The sequence below is a fragment of the Stegostoma tigrinum genome, chromosome 5, assembly GCF_030684315.1.
Source record: "Stegostoma tigrinum isolate sSteTig4 chromosome 5, sSteTig4.hap1, whole genome shotgun sequence".
NCBI lineage: Eukaryota > Metazoa > Chordata > Chondrichthyes > Orectolobiformes > Stegostomatidae > Stegostoma > Stegostoma tigrinum.
Window position 1 is genome coordinate 27,803,888 of NC_081358.1, and position 13,346 is coordinate 27,817,233.

Below are 13,346 nucleotides of genomic sequence, written 5' to 3' on the forward strand. Positions count from 1 at the left end.
GAAACCATGTCTTTATATTATAGTTAATGTTGAACTGAAACTTTTCAACAAGTTAGGCTGTGGGATTTCCTTTGGCACACTTAGACATTGCTTTAATTTAACTAAAATACTCAAACAGTGCTCAAATGCCCTGAATATTAAATTACAATGGACAACATAACAAAGCCCTCAAGACGGAGCAGTAGGATAGTGAAAGTCTCCAGCGTACTCATCACTGAGTTACTCTGATGATTATTTTAAACAGTCAGCTTATTCCTGAAATGACTGCCAGTGTAGTGACTGATGCACATAGAAGCCAGTTTCAGCACCATCAGTTATACCTGACGGCAAAAAATATACTCAAATATTCTGTAGAGCTAAGCCAAAGTACAAAACATTATATAATATTGTGGATTCATTAATGCAATACGATATTATCTTGGTCAGTTTTGTCACAAGGTGACTTAACTTGCTTTAATGAACAATAAATCAGTAGGTTTCATTTACCTCTACCTGATCATCATTTGCTGATTTTGAGACTCAGCAGAAAAATAACTCAAGATTTCAGTTTCTCAAGTATGCTTCACGAACCAAAGGAGCTCTTGTGGCATCGTGACTTAGAAGTGTATCAGCATTCCTTCACTGTTGCTGAGGTAAAATCCTTGAACTCCCTCCCAAATAGTATTGTGGGTCTACCCACAGCCACTGGACTGCGATAGTTCAAGATGGCAGCTCAAGGGTATTGAGGGATGGGGCAATAAATGCTGGCCCAGCCAACGATGCCCACATCCCACAAATGAACTTAAAAAACAGGTTCCTCTACCACTGATGGGTCCCAGTTCAAATTTGGGCTCTTCACAAGTGGGTCATAACATATTCTAATAGCTTGATTTAAAAATAAGCCTAGGAAGGGGCACAGGTGGTAGCATTGTAACCCTCAACAACCCATAGCTCAATGCATCAGTACTGTCTCTCCCTATGGGGGTTCTAAATCCCACTAGAACTTGACAGTCCCTGAAGTATTTTATAACCTGACCAAACAGGTTGATTAACAATCTTCAAATACCCTGATATGCCTGTGATAGGAGCAGAAGAGCTTGTGGGTCAACCTTAACCATATGGTAACTGCAGCCAACTATCTCCCCATCTTAAGAATCTCCACATGCAGAACTTTGTCATGAGCGACTCTGAAGGACTACGACATGCATGTAAAAGCCGTAAGCATTTTATAAACCAAAATTTAGTCATTTTATAAAATGTAGGTTTGTGATTTTCTCATTCTTGGCGAACTGGCTTTCTCTTGTAATTTATTCCAAAGAACACTGCCCTTCATTTGGCTGCTAGAGAAGGACACAGTCATGCAGTATCTCTGCTCCTGGCAAAGGGAGCTGCTATAACACTGAACCATGATGAAGCCTCTTTTTTCCACGAAGCAATTCGCAACAGGAGAAAGGATGCTACTTTAACTGTCATTCAAAGTGACAGGTATGAATGTCATGTTGCTGCTATTAGATGCTTGTGGAGCTCTGATTTTTTTTCTAGAAATAATTTTACTGCTTAAAGAACATAATATATAACAATACATTAAAAAGACCAGTGTTAACATAGTCAGCAAACCTTCAACTGTTGGGCAGCCATCTCAGAAAATACTTTGCTCTTTACTTCTTGTTGAAAGCAACAATGCCAAGTCAATACCGTGTTTCTTTATTGGTGAGATCATAATCCACTTCTCCCATTGATCATTGCTTTTTAGAACATTGGAGGGTTGCCATTTTGATTTTATTGTTGAAAAATCGTTACGTGGTTCCCACCCATCACCTTGAGAGATTACATCCATGTCTTCTTGCAGAAAGCTCGGTACTGGAGGACAGAAATGGAACCTAATCTGTATGCAGTTCATGAACTTGTATTTAGAGAGGCACATGTTGCAAAGATACAATTCCTAACTCATCAGCAACTGTTTTGGACTATGTTTAAATCTGTTCTTAGTCTGAATGTAATTAAACATTTGCTTAATAAACAACTAGGATTGTATTATTCTGAGGAAAGGTCACTCCACCCGAAATGTTAACTCTGATTTCTCTCCACAGATGCTGCCAGACCTGCTGAGCTTCACCAGCAACTTCTGTTTTTGGTTCTGATTTACAGCATCTGCAGTTCTTTTGGTTTTTGTTTCATTTAGGGTTGTATTATATCTGGCCTCCAACCTCCAGATATGCAATGCTGCTTTCGCTCTCATAGAATCACAGAATCTCTACGCTGCAGAAGGAGACCATTTGTCCCCAGCAAGTCTACATATCCTTGGACATGCAGCAGCAACCATACAGACACAATGAAAATGTGCGGACTCCACATAGAGAGTCATCTGAGACTGGAATCAATCTCAGGCCCCTGGTGCTATGAGGCAACAGAGCTAACTGTTGTGCCACTGTGGTGTCCTCTTCGTGTCCTTCATTAATAGCAGGTTTAATAGTCCTCCATCTGAACTAGAAGCCTATCTCTGCTCCTGTGTTGCCATTTTCTGCAAGGTGAGTCGGAGTAATGTGTAACTCTTTGCAGAGTTTTGAAAATGTGTGAAGTAATTTATCAGCATATGAATGCAGAGATAAAGAGGCAAGAGTTTGTCCTTTCGGCCAGGAATCCTATATTAGGGTCAAATGAGATTTGCAAATCTACATTATGTTTGGTACAGTTGCTCAGTAGCAACTTTTGTGAATTGGCCAATTAGTAGCTGATTCTCTGTCCAGTTAAAGACAGTGGACAGACTGTGAAGTTAGAGGACTGATAGGGGCCCCTGAGATTGCAAGAAACATCAATCAGCAATTTTGGGTAAGACATCCATTTAGAGGCATTCTCCTGTCCCTGTCAACTTCAGACTGTAGGTTTTGACAGCCTTTGAATGACCCTTATAATAAAACAGCTGTGAACGCTGAAGATCTGAAACAGAATCAGAAACTGCTGGAGACTCAGCAGGTCCGACAGCATCTGTGAGAAGAATGGAGAGTTAACATTCAAGTCTGGTGAGCCTTCATCCAAACTGTCAGCAGTGAGGAAAAAGTGGCATTTGTGCTGCAGACAAAGTTGCGGGGTTGGGAGGAAAGACAGAGCGAGAAAGGGAGAGGCGAGCAAACAGGGTGGAGATAGAGTCCAGCGAGAGATCTGCAAGGAGTAGATAAACAAGGAAATAATGGGTATAAGGCCAGGACAGAAGAAAAGCAGAATAAGTGACAATTGGAATTAAATGTAATAGAGAATGAGCTGTTATTTACACTCCTAGGCCTATTATCACATGATATGTATTGCTTTCAACATAGCTTACCTGTTCTGCCTACTCTTATAATCATTTACTCAGCTGTTTTGCTGTCCTGGCCTGCTTTCCATAATTTACCTCCCCCTTTCATGTCTCTTTCTCTCTGGACTCCATCTACATGCTGACCTCTTCTCTTTACTCACCATTTCCTTCCCTAAAGGACATTAGTGAACCAGATGGGTTTTTTTTCCAACGATCAACAATGGATTTGTTGTTACCATTAGATTCTTAATTCCAGTCTTTTTATAAAAGAATTTAAATTTGACTGTCTGCTGTGGCAGGTTTTGAACCTGGGTCCCCAGGACATCACCTGGGTCTCTGGATTAACAGACCCACAATAATACCATAGGAACAAAAACAAAGTTGCCGGAAAAGTTGCTGAGCTTTTCCAGCAACTTTGATTTTGTTCCTGATTTACAGCATCCGCGGTTCTTTTGGTTTTTAATACTACCCCAGGCCCATCCCCCCGACCACCACCACCACCCCCCCCCGCCCCCCGCCACCAACCCGGCCAGCAATTTCTGGTTTTGTTCCTCGAACTGTTCTTATTTGGCTTCTAAGTGGCTCACCCTTCCAAGATCGATCCTCTCATTAAAAACATGGGCTGGGAAGATGATGGAACCAGAAAAACAAAACTTTGGCCACTGCCACGTGTTCCCACAACCAACTGCCTCTGTGTTTTACCCCACCGCGGCCTGGACATTCTGTAGATGTGGCAAAGAAACAAAAGTATTTGTGAGAGAAGATTGTGTGAAGATAGAATACAATTTTCTATTGTGACTGGAAAGGAGAATTGGGAGGAAATGGGAGAATGATTGATATAGCACTGCGGCTATAAAATTCAGTGACAAAGTCTTATTTTTCCAGAACTGTAGGACACCTATCTCCCTCCAGGTGAGTGAGACAAAGCCACCCTTAGGCTAATTAACACCAAAGGTTCAGATAAAACACCAACATTCGACCAAGGGAGGTAACTTTAACATTCTAATCTTTTGAATTTAGATTGGCTGAGGCTACGCAAGTGTTTCTTCATGGCTCTCCCATGCAATGCCCTGTACTGGAGTTAATTGAACACCTTCCAGATGCTTTCAAAGTAAGTTAATTTCTGTAATTTTAAAAAAAAATGCAATGTTGAAGGATTGCACTGTTTGTGTTGACTTTAACAAATACCACCAAATTATTTTGTTGCTGGCAGCTAATTTTCATTGAGAGAGTGTGAATGAGTTCGTGGGGGGAGCTTGAGGTGACTGGTTGAATGAGTGAATGAATGATTGAGTGAACAAGGTATACTTCCTACTTCTCCTCCTTTCTCTGCAAAATATACACTTCCATGTGAATTGTGACAGAGCCCGCTTGGAGTTTGTTCCATGAGAGATCAAACAAGCTCAAACTGGGGATGTAGAGAGGGTTTTACACTGACTGGTGGCTGGCACAGAAAGGGTCAAATTTGGGAAAGCATGTTGGGTCAAAGGATAGAAACAGGAAAAGAGAACAAGGTATTATTATGGGAAATAATAAACTCTGACAGGAATTGTTCAAGAGTACAAGTCTCAAAGCAAATCAGCAGATAAGACTAGAGACGATAAAAATTATGAAAGTTCGAAACAAAAGGCTCTGTACAGAATAGTACAGAATATCCTTTATTGTCACATGTAGTCAAGTGCAGGAATACAGTGAAAAGTTTTACAAAAATGCCTGTCATGGCGCCTTCTTAGCTACAAAGTACGTAGGTACAAATCTTAGATACAAAAGAGGAATATAAAGAAAAGTAATTTCATTACTTTATAGTGTTTAAGAAGAATATGTTAGAAATAGACATTACAGTCAGGTTAAAAAAATTACATTATGGCGGCTACCACATATGGTCTGACAATCCGTGCCAGTCCCCATTCCAACAAAGTCCCTGGTCCCCTCCAGACCGCCAGTCCACTCCGCGCTGGTTCTCAGCTGCTCCAAGGTAAGTTCCAGGGCTGCGATCCCCCCTCCAGCCTCCACCTGGGACTCTTCCCCCCTGCCGGCTGCTACTCTGGGACTGTATTCCCTCCCCGCCACTAATGACCGCGACTGCTTCACCACACACCACCACCCCCGTCACCCGTTGCTCTGGGACTGCATTCCCCAGCTTCCCACCACCCCCCCAAAAAAAATCCGCCGTTCCAGTGCTGCATTGCCCCCTCCTATCAGCTGCTGCATTCCGCGCAACCCCCCCCAAAAATCGGCCACTGCCCCAGGACAGCTTTCTCCACCAACCACTGTTCTCGGTTTCGCCTCTGGGCCTCACGAGCTCCTCTGTTCCCCTAATGCAGGAAGGGGGGAGAAAAAAAGATGAGAGAAAAAAGGGAAGGAAAGAAAAGAACAAGTGGGAGCAAAGTAGCTCTGGCTGGAGCATCTTGCCTTAGAATGTATCTGAACGCATGTAGGTTTTGAAACAAAACAGCACGGATAAAGATAAATAAAAAAGCATGACCTGATAGCCACTGCAGAGGAATGATTGCAGGATGACATATATTGTGACCAAAATATTGACTAGTACATGTCATTTTGGAAGGGCAGGAAGCTAGAAAAAAGATGGAGGTGTGGCCATGTTAATTAATGATACTATGAACACACAGTAGAGAGGAATGACCTAGCCTCAGTAAGATACAGAGCAGTGTGCTCCGGATATGCTGCTTGGCCTGCTGTGTTCATCCAGCTCCACGCTTTGTTATCTTGGATTCTCCAGCATCTGCAGTTCCCATTATCTGAGTACAGGCATAGGTGTTTTTCATGTTGGCAAGGTGTAACGAGAGAGGTGCCATAGGGATCAGTGATGGGATCTCAAAATTTTACTATTTAAGAAAATGTCTTTGGTGAAGAGACCAGAGGTATGGCTACTGATAACACTCTATCTGTAAAGATAGATTTTAAAATAAGTAAATTGCAAAGAGGACTCAAGGAGGCTACATGAGCTACAGAGTTAAATTAGTGAGCAAATATGTGTCAAGTTGTGTACAATATGGAAAAATATGAAATTGTCCATTCTGGCCAGAAAAGTTAAGAAAAGCATATCATCTAAACAGTGAGGGATTGATATAAGTGCTAACAGATTGCAGAGCTCTGTGATGCAGAGAAATGTAGATGTGCAAGTGCGTGAATCATAATAGATTAGTGTGCAGGGTCAGCAGGTAAATCAGGAAAGAATATTACTTAGTGCAGGAAATTGAATGAAAGTGTAGGAAAATAATACTTCTGTTATACAAGTCACAGGTGAGACCATTAACTGAAAGCACTGGAGAAACTCAATGTGAATTCTTCTTTCATTTTGATTACCACTCTCTCTCCCCATGCCCAGTGTCTGTTTACATGGATTTGGTCTCAGCAAAGCTGACCATTATTCAGTCCTTAGCACCAATCATTAACACTTTCTCCTCAGCTGCATCGCTTTGCTCCCAGGAATGCTCTCGCTGCCTTTTGCTTTGGATCATCTTTACCACCTATTTGCCTTGTTCCTCATCACCTCCTTAAAAGCATAAAACCCATCACTTTTCCAGCCCCATCTTTTAGAAAGGAGAGTCATAATGGACTCAAGATGCTAAGTCAGTTTCACTGTTCATGGATGCTGTCAGCCTTGTTGAGTTTCTCCATCACTTTCTGTTTGTATTTCAGATCTCCAACAATCCTTAGTTTTTATTGTATCATTGAGACGACATCTGGAATACTGAATACAGCATGGGCCTCCTTATTGAAGGAAGTATGTAAATGAATTGGAAGCAGTTCAAAGACTGTTCACTCAACTAAAACTTAAAATAGGCAGGTTGTTCTCATGGAGAAAGGTCGAATAAGCCAGCATCATAACCGATGGTGTTCTGAAGAGTGAAAGTGACTCAGTTGAAATATGTAAGATTGGAACAATCTTGACAGGGTAGATGTGGAAAGGATATTCCCTCTTCTGGGAGGATCTGGTATGAGAGGTCATCTTTAAAACAAATAGCCTCCCATTTAAGACAGAGACGGGGAGAATTTGTCCCCCTCTGAGGTTTCTGTCTCCACAAGTTTTCCATGTTGGAAATAGATCCTTTATCAATGTTTAAGGCTGAGGTAGATTGATTCTTGATGTGTACGTGGGCATGATGTTCTCAGGAGTAGGCAGAAAAATAGAATAATTGGATCAGACATGATCTTACTGATTGGCAGAGCAGGATCAAAGTGGCCCCTCTTCTCCTCCACTGCGTTAGATCTTGGACCTCGTGTTCATGTCGCTACAGATCCAATGCTTATTTCTAAAGGGAGTGAGTAAGAGATTTTTTGCCTATTCTCTAAGCTGAGGTAAATGATGTGAATGCTGAAACACAACCATTGGGCCCTAATGTTGTGTAAGGAATACCAAATCTGGAAAATGCGCTGGACTCTCACTAGGACCCACTCACTTCTGGCAGGAGTCTTCCAAGTAGCAGAATGTCCCGAGATTCTTATAAGAACATTGTTTAACAAATGGCACACCATAATGACCTGCTAGATTTTACAGTCCTCTCTTTGAAGGAAGGAATTTGTGAAATGCAGAGCGTGGCTTTCCCACCACCTTTTTGTTTCCTCCCTAACCCCTCCAACTTGACAGTATCAGGTTTTTAAGTGCCTCATTATGCTTTACCATTGCTTTACCCAACACATGGGAAGGCCCAGGGCAAGCAAGTAGCAAGAAGTGGGGCACTCCTTTGTAGGGAGGAGTCCACTGCGCTCATTGGAGGCACTGAAAGTTGTCATAAGACTTATTTTATTCCTGCTTCCAAAATATTGACACAGCGGGGAAAATTAGTCATTAGCAATGGGTGATGTTTAGTAGCAGACCATGTAATAACAAGGCCTGGCATGTGAGGTTTGGATGAAGGAATTGGGAGAAGGTGCATTAAGCCGTAACATTTTTGAACTTGCTATTGAGTCCCGAACACATTCTTAGCCACTAACTGCCCCCATTCATTCCCCCAGGCTGATGGTTATCCACTCATTTTGTCTGTCTGACTGTGTTTTTCTCTCTCCTTGGTCTTTCACTCTACCTGTCACTTACTCCTTAACCCATCCTCCCACCTACCTTTTGCATAAAATGAACATTTTCCTGGCTACCATCCGTTCTGAAGAAGAATCACTTGACCCAAAATGTTAACTCTGATTTCTCTCCACAGATGCTGTCTGACCTGCTGAGCTTTTCCAGCAATTTCTGTTTTTGTGTCTGATTTACAGCATCCGCAGTTCTTTTGGTTTCCAAAATACCGAACCTGGAAACCTGCCTCCCTCAGGTCTTCAGAGATAATGGGAACTGCAGATGCTGGAGAATCCAAGACAACAAAGTGTAGAGCTGGATGAACACAGCAGGCCAAGTAGATTCTCAGGAGCACAAAAGCTGATGTTTCGGGCCCAGACCCTTCATCAGAGAGGGGGATGGGGAGAGGGAACTGGAATAAATAGGGAGAGAGGGGGATGCAGACCGAAGATGGATAGGGGAGAAGATAGGTGGACAGGAGAGTATGGGTGGGGAGGTAGGGAGGGGATAGGTCAGTCCAGGGAGGATGGACAGGTCAAGGAGGCGGGATGAGGTTAGTAGGTAGGAGATGGAGGTGCGGCTTGAGGTGGGAGGAAGGGATGGGTGAGAGGAAGAACAGGTTAGGGAGGCAGGGACAAGCTGGGCTGGTTTTGGGATGCAGTGGGGGAAGGGGAGATTTTGAAGCTGGTGAAGTCCACATTGATACCATTGGGCTGCAGGGTTCCCAAGTGGAATATGAGTTGCTGTTCCTGCAACCTTCGGGTGGCATCATTGTGGCACTGCAGGAGGCCCATCATGGACATGTCATCTAAGGAATGGGAGGGGGAGTGGAAATGGTTTGCGACTGGGAGGTGCAGTTGTTTATTACGAACCGAGCGGAGGTGTTCTGCAAAGTGGTCCCCACGCCTCCGCTTGGCTACGCCAATGTAGAGGAAGCCACACCGGGTACAGTGGATACAGTATATCACATTGGCAGATGTGCAGGTGAACATCTGCTTAATATGGAAAGTCATCTTGGGGCCTGAGGGAGGAGGTGTGGGGGCAAGTGTAGCACTTCCCGTGGTTGCAGGGGAAGGTGCTGGGTGTGGTGGGGTTGGAGGGGAGTGTGGAGCGGACAAGGGAGTCATGGAGAGAGTGGTCTCTCCGGAAGGCAGACAAGGGTGGGGATGGAAAAATGTCTTGGGTGGTGCGGTTGGATTGTAGATGGCGGAAGTGCCAGAGGATGATGTGTTGTATCCGGAGGTTGGTGGGGTGGTATGTGAGGACAAGGGGGATCCTCTTAGGGCAGTTGTGGCGGGGGTGGGGTGTGAGGGATGTGTTGCGGGAAATGTGGGAGACGCGGACAAGGGCATTCTCGACCACTGCGGGGGGAAAGCTGCGGTCCTTGAAGAACGTGGACATCTGGGATGTGCGGGAGTGGAATGCCTCATCCTGGGAGCAGATGCAGCTGAGGCGGAGGAATTGGGAATAGGGGATGGAATTTTTGCAGGAGGGTGGGTGGGAGGAGGTGTATTCTAGGTAGCTGTGGGAGTCAGTGGGCTTGAAATGGACATCAGTTTCTAGCGGGTTACCGGAGATGGAGACTGAGAGGTCCAGGTAGGTGAGGGATGTGTTGGAGATGGCTCAGTGAACTTGAGGTTGGGGTGGAAGGTGTTGGTGAAGTGGCTGAACTGTTTGAGCTCCTCTTGGGAGCAAGAGGTGGCGCCGATACTGTCATCAATGTAAAGGAGGAAGAGGTGGGGTTTGGGGCCTGTCTAGGTGCGGAAGAGGGACTGTTCCACATAACCTACAAAGAGGCAGGCATAGCTTGGTCCCATGTGGGTACCCATGGCCACCCCCTTTGTAGGAAGTGGGAGGAATCGAAAGAGAAGTTGTTGAGGGTGAGAACGGGTTTGGCTGAATACGAGAAGTCCACTTTCTTCAAGGACCGCAACTTTCCCCCCGCAGCGGTCGAAAACTCCCTTGACCGCATCTCCCGCATTTCCCGCAACACATCCCTCACACCCCGATCCCGCCACAACCGCCCTAAGAGGATCCCCCTCGTCCTCACATACCACCCCACCAACCTCTGGATACAACGCATTATCCTCCGGCACTTCCGCCATCCACCATCCGACCCCACCAGCCAAGACATTTTTCCATCCCCACCCTTGTCTGCCTTCCGGAGAGACCACTCTCTCCGTGACTCCCTTGTTCGCTCCACACTCCCCTCCAACCCCACCACACCCAGCACCTTCCCCTGCAACTGCAGGAAATGCTGCACTTGCCCCCACACCTCCTCCCTCACCCCCATCCCAGGCCCCAAGATGACTTTCCACATCAAACACAGGTTCACCTGCAAATCTGCCAATGTGGTATACTGTATCCATTGTACCCGGTGTGGCTTCCTCTACATTGGGGAAACCAAGCGGAGGCTTGGGGACCGCTTTGCAGAACACCTCCGCTCGGTTCGCAGTAAACAACTGCACCTCCCAGTCGCGAACCATTTTAACGCCCCCTCCCATTCCTTAGATGACATGTCCATGATGGGCCTCCTGCAGTGCCACAATGATGCCACCCGAAGGTTGCAGGAACAGCAACTCATATTCCGCTTGGGAACCTTGCAGCCCAATGGTATCAATGTGGACTTCACAAGCTTCAAAATCTCCCCTTCCCCCACTGCATCCCAAAACCAGCCCAGCTTGTCCCCGCCTCTCCAACCTGTTCTTCCTCTCACCTATCCCCTCCTCCCACCTCAAGCCGCACCTCCATTTCCTACCTACTAACCTCATCCTGCCTCCTTGACCTGTCCGTCCTCCCTGGACTGACCTATCTCCTCCCTACCTCCCCACCCATACTCTCCTCTCCACCTATCTTCTTTTCTCTCCATCTTCGGTCCACCTCCTCCTCTCTCCCTATTTATTCCAGAACCCTCTCCCCATCCCCCTCTCTGATGAAGGGTCTAGGCCCGAAACGTCAGCTTTTGTGCTCCTAAGATGCTGCTTGGCCTGCTGTGTTCATCCAGCTCCACACTTTGTTATCTTGGATTCTCAAGCATCTGCAGTTCTCATTATCTCCAGCTTGAGACCTGCCTGCCAGATTCGCATGTAGTCTGATCTCCTTTCAGGGACTGGCTATCATTGCAGCATTGGCCAATATTCAGCTTTGGCATTGTGGAATGTGAGAGTTTCTGACCAATCTGATAGATTGGCAACTCTTGCCCTGGGCTAATTAAAGTTCCATTGACCTTTTTTTTGTGAGTGGGCTCCCATCCAACCCTTTTCATTTCGTGTCCTAGAAAATCCAGCTCATTATCTTAGGTGACCAAAGCCTCATGTAAACAGTCGGCTCTGAATAAAACCTTCAAGTGGGAGAGATATAACCTTGGATGGAGGATATTCTAGTTTAAGACTGAGGTGACTGAAGGTACAGCTCCCAGTAAAATCTTTGGAAATAGAGAATGTGTAAGAGGCCAGAATAAAGGCTATTCTATTCTAGAATTCAGAGACCATTATGATCACACAGGGTTGTTGGACTGCAGGAAATGATAGAGATGGGAAGGACTCAGGCCGCTGTCGGATTTGATGGCAAGTTCATGAATTTTAAACTTGAACATTAGTGGACAGGAATCCAAGAATGGCATGAATTGACTTTGTAATGGAAATGCGTTATCATCCTGACTTGTTTGTGTGTATTCTGTGTTTCTGTTACTTTAAGCCGTTATGGAAAATAATCTATTCTATAATGTTTAAAAAATCAAATTAATTCATTTCACGTAAATCAGCTTCCAGGCAGTTTTAGGAATCATCCATAACAGTGTTTTTGCTATCTAATAGACATACAAACATTTGCAAATAGAGTAAATGTAAATTGATAATAAGCCTAATTTCTGCTTTTGCGACATTGACACAATTGACTTCATCGGAGATATTCATGTTTTAGCTATGCCTTTTGTTCCTATCTTTCTTAGCATCAATGAAGCCGAAGATTTCTGCTGTATTATCCCACCCAGTTGCATCCCTTTCCCAATGTCATTCTTGTATACAATTCAATATTTTAATTGCTTTTGTCCATAAACTATGATGTGGAGGTACTGGTATTGGACAGGGGTGGACAAGGTCAGAAGTCGCACGACACCAGATTATATTTGCCTGACGAAGGAGCAGTGCTCTGAAGGCTTGAGATATCAAGTAAACCTGATGGACTATAACCTGGTGTCATGTGACATCTGACCTCATTCATGAACTAATTACAGTAATCTTTCTGACAGGTTTAGTTACTCATGTGTAATAAATATATGCTGCTACCTTGAAATTATTACACTTATATTTAGGAGATTTTTGCATTTATTTTAAGGTCCTTCTGGATAGATGTATGATAGAATCATCAGAAGACAAGAAAAGTATAAACTTCTCAGTAAGTGTGCTCTTACTTGAATATGTAATAGCTATTATTTTATATTAATGAAATGCATCTAACTCCATATTATTTTTTGTGCAGATTGAATACGATTTCACATATTTGCAATGTCCACTCACACTTAAAAAACTCGCACAGGAGGAAAAAAATGTTGAATATGCACCCTTAACAGCTTTAAATGTGAGTACAACATTTTTGTATAACTTGTTAAGAATAATATCCAGTGAAAGAAAACTCCTTGAGTAAGGGTCACTGGACTGAAAATGTTAACTGTGATTTCTCTCCACAGATGCTGCCAGACCTGCTGAGTTTCTCCAGCAATTACTGATTTTGTTTCAGATTTCCAGCAGCCGCAGTTTTGTTTTTTGTATCAGCGCACTAGAATTGTCAAGTTCGATTACAGATAGCTGTGTTAAGAGATTTCACAAAGAGATACTTTACAAATTGGAATCTTGTGGAGATGCTACATTGGATCATGAGTTGTTAGTCGTGAATCTGCTTGTGAACTGAGGTTGCTAATAGCACCTCATATACGTCTATCAAAAGCTGTATGTGATTGTTTCAATAGATGCAATTTCAATGGGCAGGAAACTATGTCAGTCATTGCAACTTGGTTGTGGTTCTAAAATTTACACATGTAGACAT

The 13,346-nt window shown here is 44.1% G+C and overlaps 1 protein-coding gene across 1 annotated transcript in view; it reads left to right on the forward strand.

Annotated features, from left to right (window-relative positions):
- Positions 1–13,346, forward strand: part of trpa1b (transient receptor potential cation channel, subfamily A, member 1b) — a 218,376-nt gene that overhangs the window by 180,979 nt on the left and 24,051 nt on the right. The window contains exons 17-20 of the mRNA XM_059646336.1: positions 1,298–1,464; positions 4,292–4,382; positions 12,639–12,698; positions 12,783–12,881. Of these exons, the coding sequence (XP_059502319.1) occupies positions 1,298–1,464; positions 4,292–4,382; positions 12,639–12,698; positions 12,783–12,881 (417 nt within the window). The remainder of the gene's footprint in view (positions 1–1,297; positions 1,465–4,291; positions 4,383–12,638; positions 12,699–12,782; positions 12,882–13,346) is intronic.